Below are 27597 nucleotides of genomic sequence, written 5' to 3'. Positions count from 1 at the left end.
ACTTGACACGCTCATCAATGGGGACCATATACTCTAGTATTGAGTATAAAAGCCCGTCCGGGAGTTGTCCCCAACCAGAAACTGAAGCCATACTCGTTTCTCCAAAGATGAAGAAGAAGACTAGGATGAAGAAGTGAAGACGAGATACTACTTATTAATCCAACTCCAAACCTAAATAGGTAAACTTCTTCCTAATAAAATAAATTATTTTCCTTATTAAAATTTATTGTTATTTTATATTTATATTTATTTATTTTTTCAAAATCTCTTACCATAGATATACATTCTTTTTAATTAGATTTCATATAAAAAACTAATTATATAATTGTCAATTCATAAAAAGGAAATATTTCCATTATAAACTCTTTTATAAGAATATTTTTTTATTAGGAAAGTATTAATGAATTTTTTATTTATTAAAAAAATAGAATCATACTTTCTAACACTTCTTTTTTTCAATTATTATGTTTTAATTTGCAATCCTTATAATCTAGTATCTCATTCTCTGGTTAGTTTTTTAAACCTTATGTTAGGTTTCGAAAAAGGATTAAAGAAAGGAAAAAGATACTAAAAAAAAGTTATTTTCTCTTAGGTGGTGTTTGTTTTTTTGGTTTTTTGCTGAAAGCAATTTAGTTTTATAATTTAGGTTGTTTGTTTTTCTACTTTTTCATGACTTATTATAAACTTTTTACTAAATAGAAAAAGCCAAAATATGTAGCTTTTTCTAAATAGAAAAAATAACATATTGATTTTTTTTACTTTTTAATACTTAATAGAAATAAAATACTACAAAAACAAACAACCTAATATTTAATACTATTAAGCATTAAGGTTCTATTTATAATTAAGTAAAAAAACAAACACCACCTTAGTTGTATTATGAGAAAATATAGAAGAAAATAAAATATAATTAAAATTTTAAATATTTTTAAATAATTTAATCTTTAATTGAAGACTTAAAATAATTTAAATAAATTTAAAATAATAATTAAAAATAATTTATTAACTTTAAATCTATTTTTTATGAAACCAAGGCTTAGACTTCAAATTTCCTTTAGTTGCACAAGGTGCTAAACTTGATATGCCCATTAATGGGGACTATATATTCTAATATCAAATGTAAAAGCCTATCTCGGAAGTTGTAGTCTATTTTCAAGGATGAAAAAGATTTAACTAAATCATACAAACAAAAAATAAAGAACATGATATTTTTAATGTGGTTCAACAATCAATGTCATTCCTATGTACACGAAGTGTACTAGCATTCAACAATTTATTAATAAAAGGAATAAGAAGGGTTACAATATTGAAACTCTAAAAATACCTATCAATTAGAAACTCGATCCCTATGAGTTGACTAAATAACTTGACATACCCCGAGTAAAACGTAATAAAAATGATTTAAGTTTCACAATCCAATGGAATAAGAGGAAGTGGGTAAATAATTTGGAATGTATAAATCCTACTTTTATTAATCCAACCTCGATTTGTATTAGAAACCTAAACTAGTAAACTTTTATTATCTAGACGTCACCTTTTCCTTCAATCATAATTGTATCTTACTAAAAAATCTTATCATTTTTGATATACAATCTCATTCTAATTCTCATTAGTTTTTCAAACATTTATACTTTCAATCAATTCTACCCTCAATTCGCTTATTGTAATAACTTAACACCAATAAAATAAATCACCTACTTATTCGTTAAAAATCATTCATAATCCTCCAAGATAAAAACAACTTAAGTTAAAAACATAGTCCCAAAAAACTAAATTTTTCTAAATTTATTTTCCTTATTAAAATTTAAAGTTACTTTATATTTGTCTCTTTTTTTTCTTAATTTAATTCTCATTGCTTTAGTATTTATAAATAATTTTAGCACCTAAATTATCATGTATTAATTAATTTTTGTTTTTTTTTTCTTTTCCATATAAATTTTGACTATGACAATTACAATATTAATATTTTTTTGCTTGATTTTTTTTATATAGGTTCTTCATAAATTCAATATTTAAAAAAAGAGAGAATATTTTATAAAATAAAGTAGGAAATAGGACCTCAATATATCCCTTTTTTAAAACCTAAAAGATGAAATTTTTTTATATTAAATATAAAAAAATTTAGGTGTGTATTTTATCTCCTAATATAACATAGGAATACTATTACAAATATTTATATTAGAATTTATTACTTAAAAGAAGGGGAATTTGAGAAAATTTAAACTAAAAAAAGACAATTTCTAGATTGTATCTAAAAGTAAAAATTAAAGGAAAAAAAACTTTTTTAAAAAAAAAATAAAAGATTAGAATAGAAAAATTAGTATTGGGAAAGAATTAAAATAATTATTGTTATTAATTTCCAATTGAAACAAGTCTAAAACTTGTTTGTTTCAAATTCCTTGAATAATTGTGATGGTATTATGAAATGCTTATAAAGTATGAATTATTTAAATTTCCTAAGTGTGATGAACAATTATAATGGTATCCTTAACTACTTATAAAATATGAAAATGATAACTCCACATAAAATTTTGGCTCTAATAACAATTTTTTAGCCATAGAAAGGTGTGATTTAAACTCTTTTTTGAGAAAAAAAAAAACCAAACTAATTATATATGTCAATTCATAAAAAGGAAATATTTCCATTATAAACTCTTTTATAAGAATATTTTTTTATTAGGAAAGTATTAATGAATTTTTTATTTATTAAAAAAAATAGAATCATACTTTCTAACACTTCTTTTTTTCAATTATTATGTTTTAATTAATTTTAATTTGCAATCCTTATAATCTAGTATCTTATTCTCTTGGTTAGTTTTTTAAACCTTATGTTAGGCTTCAGAAAGGTATTAAAGAAAGAAGAAAATACTAAAAAAAGTCATTTTCTCTTAGTTGTGTTATGAGAAAATATAGAAGAAAATCAAGTATAATTAAAATTTTATATATATTTAAATTATTTGATCTTTAATTGAAGACTTAAAATAAGTTAAATGAATTTAAAATAATAATTAAAAATAATTTATTAATTTTAAATCTATTTTTTATGAAACCAAATATAGGCTTAGACTTCAAATCTCCGTTGGTTGCACATGGTGCTAAACTTGATATGCCCATTAATGGGGACCATATATTCTAATACCAAATGTAAAAGCCTGTTTGGGAGTTGTTTGAACGAGAAGTTGTAGTTAATTTTCAAGGATGAAAAAGATGTTAACCAAATCATACAAACAAAAAAAATAAAGAACATGATATTTTTAATGTGGTTCGACGATCAATGTCATTCCTATGTACGTGAAGTATACTAGCATTCAACAATCTATTAATAACAAGAATGAAAAGGGTTACAATGGTAAAACTCTAAAAAAACCTCTCAATTAAAAACTCGATCCCTACGAGTTGACTAAATAGCTTTACTTCTGACACCCTGAACAAAACGTAATAAAACTGATTTAAACTTCACAATCCAATAGAAGAAGAGGAAGTGGGTAAATAATTAGGAATGTATAAATCCTGCTTTTATTAATCCAACCTCGATTTGTATTTGGAAATCTAAACTAGTAAACTTTTATTATCTAGACGTCTCCTTTTTCCTTCCATCATAATCATATATTACTAAAAAAATCTTATCACTTTTGATAGACAATCTCATTCTAATTCTCATTAGTTTTTCAAACATTTATACTTTCAATCAAAAATACCCTCAATTCATTCACTTATTGTAATAAATTAACACCACTAAAATAAATCACCTACTTATTGGTTAAAAATCATTCATAATACTCCAAGATAAAAACAACTAAAGTTAAAAAAATAGTCCCAAAAAACTAAATTTTTCTAAATTTATTTTCCTTATTAAAATTTAAAGTTACTTTGTATTTGTCTTTTTTTTTTTCCTCAATTTAATTCTTATTGCTTTAGTATTTATAAATAATTTTAGCACCTAAATTATCATGTATTAATTAATTTTAGTTTAATTTTTTTTCTTTTTCCATATAAATTTTGACTATGACAATTACAATATTAATATTTTTTTTGCTCGATTTTTTTTTATAGGTTCTTCATAAATTCAATATTTAAAAAAAAAATATTTTATAAAATAAAGTAGGAATTAGGACCTCAATACATCCCATTTTAAAACCCTAAAAGATGAAATTTTTTTATATTAAATATAAAAAAATTTAGGTGTGTATTTTATCTCCTAATATAACATAGGAATACTATTACAAATATTTATATTAGAATTTATTACCTAAAAGAAGGGGAATTTGAGAAAATTTGAACTAAAAAAAGACAATTTCTAGATTGTATCTAAATGTAAAAATTGAGGAAATTTTTTTTAAAAAAAATAAAAAATAAAAGATTAGAATAGAAAAATTAGTATTGGGAAAGAATTAAAATAATTATTGTTATTAATTTCCAATTGAAACAAGTCTAAAACTTGTTTGTTTCAAATTCCTTGAATAATTATGATGGTATTATGAAATGCTTATAAAGTATGAATTATTTAAATTTCCTAAGTGTGATGAACAATTATAATGATATCTTTAACTACTTATAAAATATGAAAATGATAACAACTCCACATAAAATTTTGGCTCTCATATCAATTTTTTAGCCCTAGAAAGATGTGATTTAAACCCTTTTTTTGAGAAAAAAAAAAGCCAAATCAATCTTTTAGTGATGAATAAATCGAATCAAACCAAAAACTTATTCAAGGTCGGTTTGGTTCAATTTACATAGTTGGTTGGATGTAAATTAATTTTGGCCTTAAGTCAAATCTATTTTTTGAAGTTATTGAAAACAAGTTGAATTTGAGTTTAAAATATATTTAAATTTTTTTAGTCCAAAATATAATAAATGCATTTAAAAATTAATTTGATCATAATCTAATAATAATGAAAAAAAACCACATCAAATATTGAATAGAATTGTCTTATATGTTGTTATTGGTTAGGAGACAAATAGATCAAAAGATAAATTAATTTGATTAGTTTTAATTAGATTAGATTGATTTTTCTACTCCACCTTACTCCTAATCAACATATAATTAATTGAAATACACAAAAACAACTTGTGTAGTACTGAGAGTCACAAGGTAAGTTATGCGACTCTAAGCCCCACATGACACTTTTGATGGAGGGTCAAATAAATGTTCTAAAAACCGGATCAATCATTGAACCAAAAAAATTACTAATTCACGGTTCGTTAGTCAAGTAACAAAAATCAACTTTTCGGTACCATGCTATGATAGTGAAAGAGTAATAAAAAAATTTATTTAGCCAAGATCTCATCTTGAAGTTACTCGTATCAAGCATCATGCAATATCACATAAAACAATAATATATAAATAGATGAAATTAGATTGTAACGTCCATGTCTGCCTAGGAAACAACTGATATGCTGAATTGGCTTCACATGAATGTTGGCAAAATCCAAATGGGTGGTGGCATTGACCACTGTATAGCATCTCCCCTGTAACTCTCTACAACTCTTCCATTTTCTAAGTTGAATACACCAATATCATAAGGATCCTTCCGTCTCCTATGCGAGCAGCGAATATGATCCCCACAAAAGTATATGGAATTTGGTTCACATCCAGGGTAATCAGAAGCTGAAACCGAAATAGAATGATTCTCTCCCAAGAACAAGGCAAAGTCACCTAAGCTCTTTACTTCAGTCCACTCCGGATCTCCATAACCATCCGCTAGTCTATAAATCTTAAACCCAGTAGTCATTTTGTTCTTACCATATCTTCTTAAAACCCTCAAGATGTCTCCTCCTTCAAGGGACTCAACCAAATACGCCTTACCAAAGGTAGGACCCAAACCATCCTGTGGAGTTATCTTCTTCACTTTGAAACCAGTACTGGTATCGATATGGCAAGATAAAAGTTGACCCATGCAATAGAGGGCATAGAATCGTTGCTTGTAGAAAATAATGTCAGTCATATGCCATAGCAGGCTGACAGGAGGAGGGGAATCTGTTTTGTCATGATCCTCAAAGCAACAAGTTCTACCGTCAAGATAAGTCCACTCTTTATCGTCTGGTTTGATGAATGCTAGCCGCTGCTCTAAACCATATATGACCATCAGCACATATTCCTTTGGATTTACACTAGGATCTGCGGACAATACACCCTTTAGAATGGAATACTCACTACGGCCCTCAATGGCTTCTTCCTTCACGTCATCTTCTCCACCATCTTCCTCCTCTTCCATGTACTCTTCCACATCTTCTTCTTCTTCTTCGTCGTCGTCTTCTTCTTCTTCATCTTCGATATTTACTTCTTCACCATATTCTTCTCTCAGTTGTCTTTCATATTCCTCTCCTTTAGAGATTATTTCACTGATTTCTTCTCGAAATCGCTTTTCGAATGCTAATCTCCTAATAGGAGGAAGATTGATGATTTCACCAGAGAATGGGTTGAATAAGGTTACCTTGAAAGCATCATCCACCACAATCAACCACCCATGGGAAGAACCGCAAAACCTCACGTTATAAGGAACAGGTAACTGGAAATCAAAAACCCTTGTCTGGGTCACACTGTATAAACTGCGCCTCTGCCTCCTGCTGTTTTTGGCGGGAAGCATCAGTAATGGAAGTTGCTGTTGTTGAAGATGACCATATCTACTGCTTCTACGTATCCGCCGGAAATTCTCGACCGCAACGCATCGCCATGCCCTGCAAACTGCACTGAACCTGATACAGTCTGCAATGGGGACTAGATTATCTAATATTGAATCCAAAAGGGCCTCTGGAAGCGATTCCCAACCTAAAGCCATAACAACTTTCTTAATAAGCTGGAAGAATCAGAAGAAGATGTTTTGGCTTTGATTAAGGTGTAATGGAACCACAAAACCCTAGGCTTTAATGCAATGGTTCTCAAAACCCTAGCTTTAATGCAATATATAATATTGTAATTGGCTTGGGATTGTGGGCTACCAAAATATATCTCAATTAGAACTCTTGTCAATATAAAATCCTGTTTAAAAAAAAAAAAAATCTACCGAGGGAGGGAAAGTTTTAAAATTCGGTTTCTACTTGTTAATATGAGCCACTTTTTAACATCTATTAATTTTTGTTTAACTTTTTTTATATATGTAAATTTTTATTTTGACAATTTATGTATTAATATTTTTTTGCTCTAATTATTATTATTTTTTTATAAATTCAATATTTTTTATTTTTTCATTTTATAAAAGAAAAAATAAAAACAAATAAAATTAAGATTGGCCAAAGGATAAAAGGCTTCATATGTTTTATATTTTTGTCATAACTCTCTAGTTCTCAACATCGTGTTTGGTTCTTATCAAGACGTCAAAGATTGCATAAATTGGATGTGTAAATCACGTACAATATAAAATCAATATGTTATGTTTGGTTCCAAGGAAATATGAAAGAAGAAAAAAATTAAAAATTAACTTCAAACTCATTGTAATGATTTTAACTTATATATATATATATATATATATATATATATGAAGATTAGATAATAAAACCAATGGTTGGGATGGAAGAAAAATGTTATTTTGAATTTAAAGGCATTACCCATATAATAAAATTAACTAAACTTGGAACAGAGCAACCAAACAGGGTATAGACAAATGCATGACTTCACATAAATGTTGGTAAAATCCAAATTGAAGATGGCATGAACCTCTGAGAAGGGAGTCAATATGCTATCGTGTGCGATTTTTCTGTCTTCTAAGTTGAATACATCAATGTCATAAAGACCCCACTGTTGGTAGTATGATTCCATAACATCCTCATCAATGTCATAAGGACCCCATTGTTGGTAGCTTTCTTTGGCTTGGATGATCATTACATGGATTAATTTTAGGAAAGGTGCTCATAAAATCAATTTTTTTTTTTTTTTTGATAACCAAAGAACCTTCCATGGGAAAACCCTTAAGACTCTCCAAGGGAATCCAAATTTTAGAGTACTCACCACCCTGCAACAACTAGCATTTAGTAAATTTAAGGTATCATCAATGACATGATTCGAATCCAAAACCATGTGTCACTTATTAGGACCACACTTTCCATAAAATAAAAAAGAAATTAAGACCATGTTAGACAATTGTTTATAGGAACAATTTTCTACTACTAGGTAGAAAAATGTATTTGAGAACCAGAAACAAAAATAGTATTTTGTTTTTAAAAATAGAAAACAATTTTTTATTTTTTACAACAAAAAATATGATGGCTTGAGCGAATACGGAATTTAAGAAACAAAATGAGAGATTGTATCATATTGAACACTGCCAACCAGGGGAGTATACAGACCAACTCATTTAAATACAGATCTTATTTGGTGGCTTGAGCAATTATATTGCTTATTGAACTGGCCTCCTCTTTAGCAGTCTCCACCAACGAATCCTGCAACAAAAACTCAAGCCCATTCAGCACCAACATTTTTGTTGGTACGTAAGCAAATCGCATCTGGGAAGGAACCATACCTGTGCAGCTATCAGCCGTGCAACTGTCTTCTTGCTTGACTCTTGAAGTTCACCAGCAATCAAAAGCTCATCCAATATATAATAAGCCTGCCAAGTCTTCTGTTAGAAAATTTTTATCCCTGATACTAATAATAATAATAACAATAAGGATGGTGTTAAGAAATAATAATAATGTCAATAATGGTAGAACATACTGATAGTCATGTTCCATTATTGAAAATGGCAATACCATCCCCAAAGATTGAAATTTATTTCCTCCAACAAATAATTCCGATTTTTCCATGGAATGAGCAAATCAGAACTGAACATTCATTTAAAATTTCGTAAAGATGTAAGCAATTATCCTCTTTGGACTATTATGCTATTATACTTGTGAATTCTGAGACTACTCTATCATCTTTAATACTTCTTTTAGTGATTTCTGGAGCAGAGATGGTGAAGCTAGAAGTCACATTCCCTGATCCACTTGTAAGATACGTAGGAAGATTTTGTTTACGTATCTCTAATAACACTTTTTTCTCTTTATATTTCAGCTTCTTTTTCTTTTCTTTTTTTTTTTTCCTTTTTGGGTGGGGGTTTGTTTGTTATATTACCGCTTCTCTATCTTTGAGGTAATAGGGATGCAAATGTTGATATTTCTTATCAAAAGGCTGGCAGGAGCTATTGTTCCTCATTTTTTTTAACAGCAGCAGAGGTCTTATTTGACATATCAATAGTATTGTACCTTCTTGTTCACTTCTTGCTGGTGCTTGGAGTCCTAGATGTGTTCTATTTGTTTTGAAGAATGCTTTCTAAAGAGCTCAAGAGGGCAAAAAAAAACCCAATGCAGTGTATTGACCTTAAAGGGATACATGACCTAAATAAATAAATAAAATTAAAGAAAGAAAGAAAGGCAAAACACAGTAAAGACAGAAAGTCCATCACTGTGTTATGATGCCAGACACATGGAAATGCTAAAAGCCCATATCTGCATTTTGGCATTGGGGACAAAGAAATGGAGAAAACCCAACTCTGTTTGCACCGTGGAGACCAACAAAGGATTAATTTCTCATTTAACAAGTACAAGATCCAACCCAATTGGAGACCAAGGTACAAAAACCTGCATTCTGGGTGAAGAAAACTTAGAAAGCCCAACACTGTCTTAACTTAGATTAGAGCAAATGGGAGGAAGTATAATGCAGTGTTTTGATGTGAGGGAACTGAAAAAACCAACAAAATTGTCTGGTTTGCCTGTAGGGAGGAAATAAAAAATAAAAAAAAGAACATAGCACTTCTTAGTCTAAGAAACTTAAAAAAGCAAGGAAAAAAAAACACAACCTGCTTTTGACACAAAAAAGGAGACCAAAAGAAACCCAGAAATATCCAACCTCGAAGAAGCCTATAAATTAAAGAGCGAATATGGAGTCCCTTTTTTAAAAAGAAAAAAAAATAACACCAGAGACGTTCAGGAAACAGCAAACAGACTTTGGTTGATAGAGGTGGAGAATATCCAATGCACGTTGGCAAAAAGGAAACAGAAAAAGGAACTCACCTCTGCAGTTAGCAAAAAGGAGAAACCCAATCCTGCAATTTGATTTTGGAGAACAAGAAACAGAAAAATCCAAAGCTAAATTTTCTCCATCAGGGAAATGGAAATGGAAGAACAGAGTGTATAATGCACCATTTCTGCATCCCTCATCTCAAGACAAAGTAATGGAACATGGTTTTCAGCTTCAAGGATTTGGGAGTTCAGGAAAATATTTTGGATTTTCTTTTACAAGCTTTCACATTTTTGGAAGTGATGAAAAAATCAAAGAAATACACTATCTAAATTCATAATTTATTTATTAGACAAGGATTAATGTGCACAAGAAACAAACATGAAAATGCACAACTCCACAAAATATAACTACACCTATATAGATCGACACTTGGCTATGATCTATAAATCCATTTCCTCCATTCAACTTCATCTAGGGATATTTGGCCCATTTCTTTAATGAGTGTACATAAGATCATAAACTTTCTATTATTAAACAAGAAGCTCCACATCAATATTGAATCAGAAAATTGTAAAGATAAAGTGGATTCAAGAGACATACCTTGTGGAAATTAAAAATCAAATCCAGCTCACAGACCTAATAGGAAAGTTGAGAAGAGTATCATAAAAAATCAGTTTAAGATGTCATGTAAATCTGATGTATAATCTTAACTAACTCAAGGACTAGCAGGCTCACACTGCCAAAATAGCGGTCCAGTATCTCAACATAATGGTGGATTATTTCAAGGACCTCCAATTCATTGTCATCCTGGTCAATGCACATGCAGAAATACAGGCTCGCATATCTGCATCCACATGAAGTAAACCAGTCATGCATTTTCAAGGATGGATATTCTTTTCCCAAAGATGATCACTTTGTTTACAGTAGAAATATGATCATAGTGAAAAAAGAATGCAGTCAAGAACTTCGAAATGGATGATGAAATATCTTCCCACACCTTTTGTAGACAACTTTATATCCCCTCCACTCCACGAAGTTGCAAAGCTTGGGACCTCGGGTCAGAATTACGCCACTGAGCTCTCGAATTACCTTTACAAGGTGTTAGCAGTACCATTTCAAGTTTGAGACAGTTTTGGAAATGCACATCACTCTCAGTAAATCTTTATGCTAGATTAGTTATCAAACAATACTATCAGTGACAGAGCCAGGAATTTTTCTTAAGGGGGGAAAGCATTATAATAACCATGGATGAATATCAGAAATAGTTAGTGATAACCTTGTTATTGTTCACCAAAATTGTGTAATTTTATTCTTTAATCATGAATAAACACAATATATCAAATTAAAAAACCCAAATACAAAAAAGGAAATGATTTTATAAAAAAAAATATTAAAAACATTCAAAGAATTTTTCAGAAGAGTTAAAGCAGTAACAAAAAAAAAAAAACTCACTAGTTAATTTTTAATTAATTTAATAATTTTTTTAGTAAAAAAAATCTTAAAATAATTCATTTTTTTTCAAATAACTAAATATAATGGTTGAAAGTGATGAAATTTTGTATTAAATTAATCTATAATTTAAAGTATTCTGTTAGACTATGTTAACTTCTATAGTTTAAAGTAAAAACTAATTCTCTTAATGTGAATAATTAAATATAATATTTAAAAATTAATGAAAAACAAATTAGGACAATAGTTGCATGAAAAGAAATAAAAAAATAAAAAAAAATAAAAAATTGTGAATATCAAATAAATTTGGCAAAAGTTTCAATGTATTTTTTAAATAAAAAATATATATTTAAATCATAATATATCAATACTTAAAAGATAAAAGTTATTTATTTCTTCAATAACATTTAATTATAAATATTTTTTAGTTTTTTTAGGGGGAGCAAGATTTCTATTTTATTTTACATTTTTCAAATTATTATTAGTTTTTTTATAGGTAAAATAAGTAGATATATTAAAGGTGTTTGGAATAGGTGCACAAATTATATACGGAGAGTACAAATTGTGACAAAAGGCAAGCAAAGGGAAAAGAGAAGTAAAAAACCACAACCCGATACAAAAACTAAGCCTTAGAGGAATAGAAAAACAACACGTCCCGTACGACCTTCTTGCAGGCAAACCTCTTATCACTAGCCGATTGAAGTCTTGAAACTCTATCTCATGAAGTTGTCATTAGCCCTAAAATAAACCAAGAGACAGATTCCAGTATCATCTACCCACTTCCAACAAATTCCAACTCTCTCTTCCCACTTCAGCATCATCTACCCATACATTCGGCTCCTCCTCTATTCTCCAGTTGATTGACTGTAATTAAGTGAGTACTCCAACCGTCCATAGCTCCCTATCAAAGAGAGATGAAGAGGAAGGCCTCCTCTTATCACTTGAAGCCACCAATCTATAGCCGTTTTTGACATTCAACTTACTCAACAGGGTCACAATTTCCTTCTCAAAACCATCCACTAGCAATCCCAAAAACTTGCTAAAGGAGACAAATTTCCTGAAAGACAAGAGGCCCACATCTCCCATTGAATCTTGACTGGGACTACCATTTCTTGAAGCCACCTCCCTACTGTACAATTCTAGGGTTGTATACTTTGCATTTCTAGAATGATTCTCCAAGAAATCTATAACCAAACTCTCACTAGAGATCATAATAGCCATTGCCCTTGCATTCTTTTAAAGAGCCCTTAACATGCCTCCTCCATGGAACTAAATCATTGGCTATCACCAGTGATGGGGCCTTGTCATTGGAAGACTTTTGCCCCAAATCCAACACATAACCTCTGTCCCTTTCAAGGGACTCTCCATTCAAAACTAGGCTCCTTCTAGGTGTGGAGACCCCACAACATCCTCCCTGACCTCCTGTCCTATGCAATTCCTCTTAGGATTGACCAAAATCACCCACGATAGATTTTCCCACCACAGATGAATGGAAAAACTCAAAAGCCCCACCACCACGTGAATGGTAGCCAAAAGCTATCTCCCATTAGATTTAGCCAGGATTCTAGCCCATTGCAAAGTACCGTGAAGGGTTGTGTTCTTTGTCCATAGCCATAGGTCCCCCACAAGGGTCCCTAACCTTTTCAAAAGAATCCTGTCCCCATAAGTGGAGAGCCACCCTAACAGCTCTCACCCACACTTCTTGGGCACAAGCCCCATTCCTAAAATGTGAGAGTAGGCACCTTTGGCCACTTGCTTAAACCTTTGAGAAGGAGAAACCCTGAAACTTCTTAACTTCAAGGCTAACACCTTCCACCCCTTGGAATACCAACCCCCCCAACACCCCTGCCACTCACACACACAATAAGCCTATCTTAGATCCACTAGTGAATAATATTGCCTTCATCGCTATTCATATACATTTGAATGTGTTCATGTACAAGACCATAGTCCTTGAAATCATCAGCTAACTGTTTTTAAAGCAAATTTCAGAAAATAATAAGCATCATGTTCCAACTGCATAATAACAATTCACTATCCCTTAAGAGACTTAGACAGCAAAGGAAAACCTAGAATGGAAAGGAAAAGAAAATCGTTGATACTCATGTGATTAAATAGTAAAGCATATATAAACTGGCCTGGTTGTACAAAAAAAAAAATAGTATAATACTTGAAGGAAAATTCTTGTTTTGTACTGTACTTGTGTTAGTTAAATAGTAAATACATATTCACTACCCTGATTGTATAAAAAAATATTTTTTAACATTTGAAACTTACAAACATCTACAACAATTAAATTAAAAAAACTGGCAGAACAAAGTGAAAAGGCTACAAAAAGTAATAATTGCTTCATATTCTCATTCTCACCAGTTGAACAAGTCATATCAAAAAAGTTGCACAACTAAGGTGACATCATCTATTAGATTTTGCTGAAAATAAAAATACAAAAACATACCTTAGTTCTTTCCTTTTGAGTATAAGGTGAATACCATTTTGTCAACCTCACTTTTCCTTGTCGACTAATGAGAAGCACAAAATGAATCTGAAACAAGCATAGAGGCATAACACATTACATTCATTTAAATATCTTACGAAAACACAGGTAGGTTAACAGGGTAAGATCAGACCCTCAAAAAGATATTGACAGGAATTCTCATCAAGCATCATAGGTTGTTCATTCATAAATTCAAAACTATGAACTGAGGCAGCAACTACAAATAAAACACAGAATTAAAATGCATGAACTTCTAATTCATTTGGCTATGCTGTAAACATATCCCATTCTCAGACTTTAACACTAAAGCCAGAAACGATATAAATTTGGCTATGTTGTCAACATGGGGAGGAGCCCCCACCAATATGCTTCTCCACTCACCAACCTTATTAGTTTCATTGAACTGGGTACGAGAATAGCTCTGGTATTCATTAAGGATTAGATAATTTATACATGCAATTTGGCCAGGAAGAGGATGTTGAATATCCCAAATTTTAGATACATTTCTAGATGAAAGGTCTCTAAGCCTAGTCATAATCTTATGTACTTAAAGGACCTTGTTAGAAGATTAGCCCAAGAAATCAGCAATTATTTTTCCTGCCATATATTTTTCTTTCTTTTGTAGAAGTTGACCCATGATTTCCATACCAAGAATCAGGGCAAATTCCATGTAGGATCCTAGCAATCAGATTGTTTAATTTAAGGGATCCTTGTTGATATGTAGCTTAATTTAAGGAATCTTGTCAAACCTTCTTTTGTGTATATATTGTAGATCAGAATGTAATGAGATATACAGGAGATTACTTTTTTTCATCATGACATCAGAGAAGGTCCTCCAACATTGCCAAGATCCATAAAGCCTTCATTGCTCAGTCATATACAACCTTCATTACTGTAGTTTGTTAATTTTCTTGTAAACCAACATCAAATGTTGGTTTCTTAGTTGATAGGCTTCAGAAAAGAGGATGGCAGCTCCCTAATTGTTGCTTTCTGTGTGGGTGTGAAGAAGAAACTATAAATCATATTCTTATATACCGTATAGCGGTCAGAGTCTTGGGGAATATCGTCCTTGGGTTATCAAGTGTGTAATGGGTCTTTCCAGAAACTGTAAAGAAGGTTTTAACTAGTTGGAGGGGCTCTTTTGTAGGGAAGAAAAGGAAAAAGATATGGAAATCCATACCGTTGTGTATTTTTTGGACGGTTTGGAAGAAGAGGAATAGACTAGCTTTTAGGGGGGGAGTGTTAGATATTCAAAAACTTAAGAATTTTTTTGTTTGTAATTTATGGAGCTGGGCTAGATTGTATATTGGAGACGCGTCTCTATCCCTTATAGGTTTCTTGAAGTGGTTAGCTTCCAATTAAGGGGTGGTGAGGCTCTGTTGGCTTTCTTTTTTGTTTGAGAGGTGCTAGTTGCTTTGCATACCCCCTGTATGCTTTGTAGCTTTTCGCCTCTATTTTAATACAATTATGATTTACTTATCAAAAAAAAAAAATGTTGGTTTCTTAGTTTCCTATTATAAATTCCCTTGAGATTCTCTCCTGTTTTTTTCCAAAAACCAGAAACTTTCTTGTAATTTCCTAAAAAATGTCTGAAACCGGTGATGTTTCTTGTGAAGCTTAGCAAGGAGCATTACAAAAAGCTGAAAACATTTCTCAGCCAGCTTGAAACACATGCACAAATTCCCACTACAAATATTATTTCCCATTCTTTCATCCAAACGGGTAATATTGAAATTTTAAGTGCCTCTAAGGATTACTCATCCAGCGCTTGGATAATAAATTCTAGTGCCACTGACCATATGATAAGTCACTCCAATTTTTTTTCCACTTACACAATACTTTCAGGTGAGCCAAAAGTAAAGGTTGTTGATGGCACTTTTTCTTCCATAATTGGTCAAGGCATAGCCTCCATTACTCCTTTCTTGACCTTGAAATATGTGTTACATGTTCCCAAATTGTCTTGTAATCTGTTGTCTGCCAGAAAATTTACTAAGGATCTGAATTGTGTGACATATACCTATTCCCATTGCATTTTTCAAGACAGGATAATAAGGAGGATGATTGGGCATGGTGAGAGGAAAGGTAGACTCTACCACCTCATTACACCTTGGAAGATTGGTGCTTCTATTCCACCAGCTTTTGCTACCACCAACAATCCCTCAAAAGTTGATCCAATATGGCTATGGCAACAATGGTAGGGGGACATCCACTTTTCCTTCTCTTGGAAAAAATGACTCCCACATTGTTTGATAAAACTAAATTCCATGACTTTCATTGTGAGGTTTGTGAGCTTACAAAACACCAACATGTACCTTTTCCAATGATAAATAAAAAGGAAACTTCTCCTTTTACTTTAATACAAATGGATGTTTAGGGACTCCCTAGAATTCCAAATATTTTGGGTTTTAGATGGTTTTTACCTTCATTAATGACTACTCTATATTACTTGGGTCTATCTCCTAAAATCCAAATCAGAAGTTAATTCCATTTTCCTAATGTTCCACAAATTGGTTTGTACCCAATTTGGTACCAAAATCCATACCTTAAGGTAAAATAATGGGAGAGAATACTTCAATCTAATCTTGTCACCTATCTCTAAAATGAAGGTACTGTGCATCAATCTTCATATTTAAATGCCTCACAACAAAATGGGGTAACAAAGAGGAAAAACAAACATCTCCCAAAAGTAGCTAGGCCTTTACTTTTTCAAATGAATACTCCAAATTATATTAGGGGAAGCCATTTTGGCTACTACATTCTTAATATATTGAATGCCTTCTCGAGTCCTAGACTTCAAACCCTATTTTTTATATATAGGTAAATAAGAATTGTATTAATTCAAACCCTATTAATATACTCTCAAAGTATTTTTCCTAACTTTAAAGGTATTGAAACACTTCTTCCAAAAATATTTGGTTGTTTATCTTTCATTTGCATTCCCAAGCAATCTAAAGATAAACTCAATCCAAGAGCCCTTAGTTGCGTCTTCCTTGGATATCTTCACTCAAAAGGGATATAAGTACTACAATCCTCCCATAAAAAGATCATATATTACCATGGATGTTACTTTCTTTGAAAGGAAACCATATTTCACATTCAATTATCTTCAAAGGAGATTGGAGGAATTGAAGATAAGCTGTCACAAGTTTTTCCTAGAAATGGTGAGAATGGTGGGGGTCAAGAATGTTTGATGTGACGAATGTTTTTTTACATGGCAACTTAAAGAAGAGACATACACGAACACTCCACCTGGGTTTGGTTTGGTGACAAGTCTTAGAAGAACAAAGTTTGCAAACTTAAGAAGTACCTTTATGGCCTTAAAGGGTCTCCAAGAGCATGGTCGGGAAGATTTAGAAAATCAATGATAAAAATGTAACATTACTATTATCATATGAAAATTTTGTAAAATATTTGAAAGTACTTATAAAAAAATTTTGAAATATCAAAAATCTATTTATAATATTTAAGAACTTTTTATGTAATCCATTGTATGATAAATAACAAACCAGGATCTCCGGAATTGCCATAGTTTCGTAACCAAGAAAATGAAAACCGCATCGAAGCATAAATTAAACATTAAATTCCACATGTGAAACAGAACCAGAGATCGCCCTCTATATGGTCACTGAGAAAACGGAGGAAATTAAAATAAATTAAAATTTTTAATCCATCATTTTACAGTCTCGGTTCATAAGAAATTTTAGTTTCTCTAGTCCAAAACCCAAAAGAAAAATCGAGCCTCGATTACAAAATTTCTAGATCTAAACATAATTAAAAATAAATAAATAAATATATATGTCTAGGGTTCCTTGTGGAAGCAATCAATCGCAGATTTTACATATTCTACTAGGGAGCTGAGAATCGATGACTGTAAAGGTGAAAATAAGAGGAGGTTGGACTTGCTTACCATGGCTTCAAGCGGATCAAATTCGGAATGCGCAGAGATTAGCAGGAGGAAGAAAGCACCGAGTTTCTAGAGTTTGGTTTCAGGGAGGAGTTTTTCGAATTTACGGAAAGGTCCTTGGAATTTACTTGAAATATTTTAGTACACCTTCTTTACCCAGTGCTATAAAATGGGAGGCTTGTACTTTGGGTGACAATGGGACGGGTGACCCTGACCATCAACACGGGGCCGGGGCTTGGGTTTGGGTGCGGATTAATTTTTATTTATATTATTTTATTTTTTACTAAGAGAAGTGTAAAAATTAAAATTTCATAAATTATGAAAATATCGATTATTAGATTGGGTTAATTGGTTAAAGGGGTCAAAATAACCCCCATATTTACAAATATAACCTATTAGATTTTATGAAAATATTAAAAATTTAAATAAAAAAAATCAATGCAATTAAAATGGATTAAACTTCATAAACATAATGATGGATTTTTTTGAGTAGAAACTTATATTTTCTATTTAAAATTTTTGAAGTTTATTTATTTTCATATATTTATTAATAAAAATGATGAATTTTAATTCTTTTAAAAAATTATTTGGAATTTTTTGATAATTTTATCTTATGATATTTTTAATTAGTAAAATTGCGACGACTTGTATTTATAAATTCTCCTTTTAAAATAATTATGTTTTCATGAAGTCTAAAGCTTCTTTTGTTTCAAATTCCTTAAGGTAATGTTTGGTTCCCAAAAAAATTAAGGAAAAATAAGACGGAAAGAAAATACAGAGGAAAAGTGGAAGGGAAGAAAAAATAAAGAAAATTAAAAATATATTTAAAATTAATAAATTATATAAAGATTAAATAATTTAAAATTCATAAATTTCTAACCAATTTAATTATATTATATTATTTTATATTTTTTATAATGAAACCAAATATGAAAAAATCATTTTTTTTATAAGAATTTTTTGTCTTTAATATTTTTCGGGACCAAACATAACCTAAATAATTATGACAATATCAATTTTTTAGAAAATAATTAATTGGATGAAAAAAAAATTAAATCAAACTGGTATGTTTGAATTAGATTAGTGATTGGATGCAAGTTAATTTAGTCCCTAAATTGATTTGTTTTTAAAAATAATTAAAAATTAACTTGGATTTGAAATTTAAAATACATTTAAAATTTTTGAAATAGATTTAAAATTAATAAATTATATAAAGATTAAATAATTTTCAAATCTATAAATTTCTAACCAATTTAATTATATTAAATTTTATTTTATATTTTTTATAATGAAACCAAATATGAAAAAATCATTTTTTTAACAATTTTTTGTCTTTAATATTTTCCGAGACCAAACATAACCAAACTAATTATGACAATATCAATTTTTTAGAAAAATAATTAATTAGATGAAAAAAATTAAATCAAACCAAACTTATTCAAAGTCTATTTGGTTTGAATTAGATTACAGGATGCAAGTTAATTTAATCTCTAAATTGATTTGTTTTTAAAAATAATTAAAAATTAACTTGATTTGAAATTTAAAATACATTTAAAATTTTAGTCCAAAATATAATAAATTCATTTAAAAATGAATTTAACCATAGTTTAATAATAATGATCATCCTTAAAACAAAAGGAACAATAATAATAATAATAATTAGAAATTTGTATGCTTTACATAAGAGTTGGTAAAATCCATATCGGAGGAGGCATTAACCTCTGAGAAGGATCCAATACGTGATGTCGTGCGAATTTTCCATCTTCTAAGTTGAATACTCCAATGTCATAAGGCGCCCACTGTAGATAAAGCAATTTCAAAACACCCCCATCAAGAACGGCCATGAATTCAGAATGATTGTGGGAAAAGTATATAGAATTTGGTTGACATCCATGAAAATCAGATGCTAGAATCGTAATTGAATGGTTGTCTCCCAAGAACAAGGCTGCATCACCCAAGCTCTCTACCTGCTTCCATTTTGCTCTACCACATCCATCTCCAAGTCCATGAACCTCAAATTCAATGGTCCTAAACTTTTCGTCGAGTACGTTGATCACCCGTAATAGATCCCCACCTGAGGATTCTCCAAGATAGAGCTTCCTCTTGAAGGAGAAGGACATATCATTTGGAGTGATCATCTTCACTTTCAGACTTCCGCTGACATCACAAGATAAAAGGCCACCCCGTTCATTAAGGGCATAAAACATCCCTTTGGAGTATTTAATGTCGGCGATATTGCCTGCGGGACGACGTATGTTCCGAGTGGAACATGATTTTTTGCTAATGTAAGTCCAGTCTTTATCAACTGATTGAATGAATGCTAGCCTCTTCTGAATGCCGCATATGACCATAAGGACGTAGTCACTTGGGTTTAGATCGGGATCCACAGATAGCACGGCCTTCCAGATGGAATAATCGCTCTCGGAAACTTTATCTGCTCCGTTCATATAATCTGGAACACCCTCAGTTTCTTCTTCTTCTGCAATATCATTGATTTCTCCCTCATCTTCCTGGTAATCATGGTTGATTTCTTCCTCCGCCTCATCTTCTTCTTCTTCTCTTTCCGATGAGCTGAATTCTTCCATCACTTGTTTACGACATGATGAATCCACCACTCCAGCATATTCGCGTACGAGCCGTTTTTCAGATTCTAATCTTCGAAGGGGAGGAAAAGAAATGATTTTTCCAGAAAAAGGGTTGAACAAGGTGACCACAGAACTATCATCGACGGTAATCAACCAGCCATGGGAAGACCCGCAACACCTCTTATTATGAGGTACCGATAACTGGGATCGACATAGGGTTTTGCGGGTGACGCTGTACAGACTACGTCTTACCTTGCTGTTGTCTGGGGTGGGAACCATGAGTAATGGAAGTTGTTGTGTATGCTTAGAGCGCAGCTCACGGCAATGCTCCCACGCAACTCGTCTCCATTGGCTGCACACGGCGCTGAACTTGATCCGGCCGTCAATGGGGACCATGTAATCCAATATTGAATGTAAAAGCGCTTCTGGAAGCCGTCCCCAACCTGAACCTGAAGCCATAATCGTCTTCTCAAGGATGAAGAAGGCAAAGGTAAAGAATTTGGAATGTACGGATCTGATTTTATTAATTCGACTCCAATTTGTAGTTGGATTCAGACTCAGAATCAAGAAACAAAGAGAAAGAAGGTTTTTTTTTTTGGAAACGTGTTGTAGCTTCCTTACTAAAATTTATAATTCTTTGGGGGTTGTTTTTTATTTTTTGTGAACCTACTTAACGACTTAAAATTCACTTAATACTTAATTTAAATTATCAAATAAATTAAGTATATTTAGTAAAATAACTTAATAGTATAATTTAAAGTAAAAACAATTTTAAGTAATAAATAAAGATAATTTATTTATTCTTAAATTCATATTTTTATTTTACTTTTTTAGTGACATTTATTCTAATTACTTTTATTATCTCTTGTTTAAAATATTGGTAAATACAGATATATCGATATTTGAATATTACGGATATATCGGAGAAATATATATCTAACAAAAAATATCGATAAAATAAAAATAGTTCAAAATTCATTAAAATGATTGGAAACTTTCAAAAATGATAAAATAAATAAAAATACACATTTTAAAGTTGTTTTATAAGTGTAATTGATATAAGTATGACTATAAATTATATTTATTAAATTTTTATTTTAAAAAATAGCTTAAATTCATTTAATATATTTATATTTATTTTTTAAAAAAAAATTAAATATTTTTATTAAAACATGTTTTATTACATTTTAAATAAAAAAATTAAATTGATTTATATAAAATATTTTATTTGAGATTTAATTTATAAAATTTTATTACAAATATGAGGTTACAATTTTTTCTATTAACATTAATTTATTTAAATAATTAAAATTATTAATAATTTATCTTATCAAATTAATTTTAATTTATAAAATATTAGGGTTTCATTAATTTTTTTATATTGTAGCATTTTTTTTAGTAAAATTATGTTTTTAATATTTTAAAATTAAAAGGATAAATATTAAAAAAAAAATTAAGAGTGAAGTGAGAGTAATTTTTTTAAAATAGAATTAATGAGATAAGAAAGTAGTTAAAAATAAAATGATGATATAAATTCAAAATAAAAGATAAATTAAAAATAAATAAATAAATATAAATAAAAAAACAATATAAATATTAAAAAAGAAAAGGCTTTTTTGACTCGTTGATACTATCCAATTTTTAAAACTATTATCTAATAGCCGTAATATTTTAAGGTATTATATATCTAATAAAAATTATATTACATATCAATATTTATTATTAAAAATATATGAAATTTCTTAGGATATTTAGAAATTGTTCAATAATTTAAAATTTATTAAAAAATTATATTATGTCATGTTTATATTTAATTCATAAAATAAATAAAAATAAAATTTTACTTTTTAATTTTTTATATTTATTTAGATAAAAATTATATTTTCATTTCAATATTTATTATTAAAAATATATGAAATTTCTCAGCCATTTACTGATATTTAGAAATTATTCAATAAATTAAAATTTATTAAAAATTAATTATTTATTAAATAATAATATTTATGATTAAAATATTTAAATTTTATAAATAAAATTATTATATAATATTACATTATTCAATATATAAAAAAATTTATATATTAAATAATACCATAAAAAATTTATATATCTTACCATATATTTCATAAATTTTTTTAGTTTTTATTTTTAACTATAAATTTAATTTCTTAATTAAACTTTATTATTTGAAAAATAAATAATATAAAAAACTAAAAAATTAATAAAAAGAATATATATATATTTTTTTTATATGTATATCCTATACTTTAACTTAAGATAAGCATATCTCATAAATAAGAGATATAAAAAAATGGAAAATAATATTAACCATTATTTATCTTATTTCATGTTTAAGATAAAATAAGATAAGTGATAAGATAACTTATTATATTTTATCACCAATTAAATATAAGATATGATATATTATCTCATCTCTTATTCTGTTATTATATTCGATTAATTAAATACAGTTTTTAAGTTTTCAATTAAGCAAAAATTCAAATGCCATAGAAAGTGTATAAAACTCTAAACAAATACGATCAGATGTATTTAATCAAAACCCGAGGAAAAGTGACTGAAATTAACCCATAAAAAAATTAGGTGATAGGAGAAATTAGATGAATGTATTTAACATCTTCCAATGTATGTAATAGTTGCTCCTTAGGTTCTCTGAGCAGGCAAGGTTACTCATTAAAATTCGTGGTGTCGAGATGAAAACGCCGTCGTTTCCCATCGTTTCATCTTTCCAATGTTCCAGGGATCTCAAGTTGGGCCGAGAGAACCCCACATCCCTGAACTTGGGCCGAGCTGGGCTAATTCGCGGTTCTCTTGATAGAAACCAGGCTTAAGCCTGGGCACTAAAACAATTAGGGCTTATTAAAACAAACTTGGCTCAATTTTTTGTTTGTATTATTTTCTCAGCGACCAAACAGAGTACAAGTACAGTAATACTTGAATTTCTTGCACGATTCAATGCTTATGCGATTGAATCTACGTGTTTTACTCAATTAATCGATTTTGTGATTGGTTCAGGCGTTTTGAAAAGTATCGATTCCAAAAAATGGGAAGAAAGCAGAAAGTATGAAGAAAATGTCACCATGTGACGTTGAGGCACTGAAGAAATGCTTGGAGGAAACCAAGGGGGACTATGTGAAATGCCAATCACATATTGAAGCATTCAGGTCTTCCTGTTCTTTGAAGAAATCGGATTCATCTCCACAATCTGCGCAAAAGGTCAATACTTCTGTACTCTCTTGTTTTTGAAATGGCATGTCTTGATTTTCAATTGTATCCCATTTCCCATGCTAATTTGGTTGCTTTGGAATGCGTATCTCTCTGGCGGGCAATCAATAGTTCAAATTTCGTTTGTGCATTTTTTAGTTTCTAGTTATTTTGTGATAATCTGTGCATATTGAAGATCATCAAACATAGTTCTGGTCTGACAAGGCTGTAGAGGTAGTGCCCATGATGAAATCAGAAGCATATTTTCCCATGTAAAATTGTTGGTTTTATAGTGCAATTTTCCACGAACAGAATATGTCCTCAATCTAAGAAATAATATTGGATCCTAGAGCTCTTCAGTCCTTTTTTAGCAGCTCCCACAGGATGATAGAAAGAAGAAGAGCTGATATGTATGGTATGCTACAATGCAATAGTAGAACTAATGGGGAAACTTTCAGTGTGAAAGTGCATTATAGATGAATACAAGTGTCGGGATTGTGCAGCGAGGCTTTGGGGTGAGATTGTGCTGGGTGGGATCTCTAATACTAGGAACTGCAGTATTTTTCTACTTTCATTTGATTAAAACTTAAAAAAATTTCCTCCTATAGATTTAGGCACATACTAAATTGTCCTTGTTAGTTTGTATAATTTGTTCATAAATAAAGACCAAATTTGACAATGTAGTGTATATGGAATAGATCATAATGTAAATTACATGTCTAGTCTTTTACTGATTTGGCCCATCCTAATTTTCTCTAGCTGTTAAACCAAATGCGGGGAAAGTTGATGCTTTTTGTATGGAATGCGCTCAATGTCATTACATTTTGAGTTTCCATTTTATAAATTGATGGCTTCCACCAACTGCTATGTCCACCAATTGACTACTCATTGTTAGTATATCAAACATCTATGTAGTCCATCAGCTTCAGTTTTATTGGGCTGTGGGCCATATGGTGCACCAGTTGGACAATGCAAGACCTCCATTCTGTGTGATGAGTCCAGACCTCTAAAAAGCCTCAAATGTAACTATTGTTCTGTGGCTCACAAAAACCAGGCAAGATGTATATGCATAAGGTGTTGTGTTCCTCTGGAACAATCTAGGTTATTCCTTTTTTTACATTTTTCCTTTTCTTTTTGTATACCTTGACCTGGTTACATGATGCATGCACAGTTAATGCTACTTTTGGTCCTATTGTCTTTCTATGTGGCTGGAGACTTTTGTAATAAGGCTTTATAAGCTCTATAGGCTGGGGCTCATAGAAACTGATATCATGAGATTAATTTAGGATCCACTCTCTCAGAATCTCTCTTGCTCTTTGTGTTATCTGTAAGTTCATGACTATTTCACATTCTATTAAAAATTCTATTAGCTATCTTGATTTTATCAAAATCATGAGCTTTTGCTTTCTGCTTGAATTCCTAAATTTTCTTTTTGAAGATTTTTCTTGTCTTAGCCCACTCCACCCAACTTTTCCTTTCTCGTTCTTTTGATTAGTATCTGAAACAAATCTTATTTCGTTGATCAATGTATTTTCTTGCAACAAATGAATTAAAAATTTAATTTGTGCCCAATTAGTTTGGTGTAAATTTCATCCACATTTATCTCATGTAATTTTAATTGCAAATATTTGGTGTTTATGGGAATAAAAAGGAAGCTTGAAATTGCTAATCATTGGCATTAAATTGAAGCAGGTTTAGAAATGAAAGTTCTGGATCAGGAGGGAATGGATGAGAAGGAGAATTGCGGACAGAAGAAAATAATGTCTCCCTGTTAGGCACTGAAGAATTGCTTGGAGGAGAAAAGGGTGACTACTCTAAAAGTCAGCCACAGTTAGAAGCATTTTGGTCTTCTTCAGAGTTTCCTCCTAAATTATACACAATTGTTAGGCCTGGTGCCACATGTGATGTTTAAAAAGCTGTTCACTAGTTGAATGGAACCCATCTTTAGGCATGCTTTTTACTGAATAAAATATATGTTTGAATAATAATTTGTCATGCTTAACATATAATCTTCTTTTGAATTCTAGCTGGAAAGTTGGAATTAGCTTCAAATAGCTTCACATTAATGGACAGATTGCTGCTTTTTTAATTTGCTTGTATTGTTACAAAAGTATAGCATGTGTTTGGATTTGGAACCAATTAGGTGGATTGACTTGAAATTGAATCTTTTTTGTAAATAATGATCCAGTTCAGCAAACTTCAATTAATTCCAATTCTAAAAATGTTGGCACTCCTTTTGTGACTTTGCCTAGAAGAAAATGTTTCTTAGAAGAAATTTTTCCCTGATTCTCAGAGAAGCTAAAAACAATCATGGCACAGGTTGAAGTAGTGCTCTGTTGAAAATGAAGTGCTGAGGCACTAGATATAAAACTCTTGTCATTTTCTTACTGGACCAAACTTGATGCTTGATGATTATTATTTCAAAGCTTAAAGAACATTTGATGGGTTGCTCCAAATGATGCCTTACCTACTTGTTGTAAATGGTTCTTTCCATTTAGTGTAATCTGTCTTACATTATTATGATGAATAGTTAGCATTTTGAGTTTGAAGCAGGTATCATATCCAGTTTGAGGTTCTTTCCTTTTCCTCCCTTTTCCCATCTAATGTGTGTGGATCTTTGTTACATGAAGGAGAACTATAAAAAAAATAAATAAAAATAAAAATCTTTAATTAAACTTCAAAACTATCAATATTATCCTTAAAAAATGTGATGTGATTTCAACTTTCAATAATACCAAAAACATTAAGTTATCCTAAGTGAAACTAGCATTAGGAAACTGAGGTGGTCAGCAAATGAATACTATATTTGCATTGTAAATACTAGTAGGTTCTAGGATGGATTGTTGAATAGGGCGGCAAGCACAGAACCAATTGCTTGCCAGATTCTTGGGCGTGTTTTTTCAAGTTTTTTTATGAGGAGCTTAGGAAAAATAAAAAAGGGGCATGGCCCTAGGGTTGTCACTTGTCACTGAATTTTGCATGTGTATGTGTTGAATACTTCAGGTTTGGGGTACTACCCTTTATGTAACTTGGATACATGTGGGCGTGGATAAATAGCCTACAATAATTGATGGTAAAAGATAAATTAAATCGATCTTTTATTTTCTTTTAACTTATTTTTTTCTTCTACTTTTTCTCTCTATTTTTTTCCTTTGCATTTCCCGAGAACCAGACATAGTCATAGTAGATTTCTTTTAAGGCAAAATGGAGAAAATGAAATCCTTTTGCAGTGTCAAAACTGTGCCATTGGATCCAGAGAAAATTATTTATCAGTACTTATGCCTAGTTCTTCAAAAAGCTTGATGGAAATGCTTCTCCCTGAAGCAATTCAGAAAAGCATTTCCAAGAAAACAAATCACCCTTCCTTGCTGTATTTGCTTGTTTTGAGGTAGAAAATAATGAATGAACCTAGTCAACAATTTCATCAGAAAAGAACCAAAATTTAGAAGCCTATGCATTCATAACAGAGCTTTAAATATCAGCACACCTCCACCATTCCTGCTTCTTGCTTCCCCTTTGCTCCCCATTTAACAACTCCATTTCATTGACCTTCACAATAAACAATCCTAAAATTATCCTTCCAGAACCAGCCTAGCTGTTCTGTACCAAGCCCTTTAAAATAGCTGTTCCTGCATTGAAGTCCATGAAACTTGGCATACAACTTCTTCCTCGCGTATTATATAAACCAGAACACCAAACATGTAGAGTAAATTATTGAGATGTCCATGCAAGCGTGTATTTTCATTGATCCTAGTTCAATTTTAAATTACTCTTCTTGACGACTACAACATATCCCAACCTTGCTTGTGCTAGGTTTTGGACCACTAGACCAATTCCTCCAGATGCTTTAAACTCTGAAAAAATGTCAAATCTGGAACCTTTGACGCATGAGTTATAAAGAATCATTGTATCATATAATGCAAGTATGTATGCATTCACATCTGAGTATGCATGTGAATATAATGTTCTCTCCCTATATATTTAGCAGTGCTAACCCCCCAAT

At 30.7% G+C, this 27597-nt stretch overlaps 3 protein-coding genes and 1 long non-coding RNA gene across 6 annotated transcripts; 1 reads left to right on the top strand and 3 right to left on the bottom strand.

Moving 5' to 3' along the window:
- Positions 1–5411: 5411 nt before the first annotated feature.
- Positions 5412–6218, bottom strand: LOC104882197 (putative F-box protein At5g55150). Its single transcript, XM_010664417.3, has one exon. It carries the CDS (start codon positions 6216–6218, stop codon positions 5412–5414), a length of 807 nt encoding a protein of 268 aa, XP_010662719.3.
- A 1865-nt stretch (positions 6219–8083) lies between these two features.
- LOC100257590 (AP-1 complex subunit sigma-1-like) lies at positions 8084–17948 on the bottom strand. The gene is made up of 7 exons (XM_002269215.4): positions 17791–17948; positions 13845–13931; positions 10938–11029; positions 10676–10784; positions 10541–10576; positions 8460–8546; positions 8084–8379 (listed from the first exon to the last, which is right to left on the bottom strand). The coding sequence occupies exons 1-7, from the start codon at positions 17791–17793 to the stop codon at positions 8308–8310; spliced, it is 486 nt and encodes a 161-aa protein (XP_002269251.1). The 5' UTR covers positions 17794–17948; the 3' UTR covers positions 8084–8307.
- A 1515-nt stretch (positions 17949–19463) lies between these two features.
- Positions 19464–20831, bottom strand: LOC104882221 (putative F-box protein At3g25750). The gene has a single exon (XM_010664496.1). The coding sequence runs from the start codon at positions 20829–20831 to the stop codon at positions 19464–19466; it is 1368 nt and encodes a 455-aa protein (XP_010662798.1).
- Positions 20832–23171: 2340 nt separating this feature from the next.
- Positions 23172–25582, top strand: LOC100853762 (uncharacterized). Of its 3 annotated transcripts, none has more exons than XR_002032085.2 (3): positions 23172–23317; positions 23406–23606; positions 25287–25582. It is a non-coding gene; the product is annotated as an uncharacterized LOC100853762 (long non-coding RNA). The 3 variants fall into 3 exon arrangements; XR_787929.3 differs by having other exon boundaries at positions 23211–23312; XR_009464479.1 differs by having other exon boundaries at positions 23268–23306.
- Positions 25583–27597: the final 2015 nt, after the last annotated feature.

Source organism: Vitis vinifera, chromosome 16 (assembly GCF_030704535.1).
Source record: "Vitis vinifera cultivar Pinot Noir 40024 chromosome 16, ASM3070453v1".
In the NCBI taxonomy this organism is placed as follows: domain Eukaryota; kingdom Viridiplantae; phylum Streptophyta; class Magnoliopsida; order Vitales; family Vitaceae; genus Vitis; species Vitis vinifera.
Note: the sequence above shows the minus strand (reverse complement) of the source record. Positions and strands in the feature narration are given on the sequence as shown.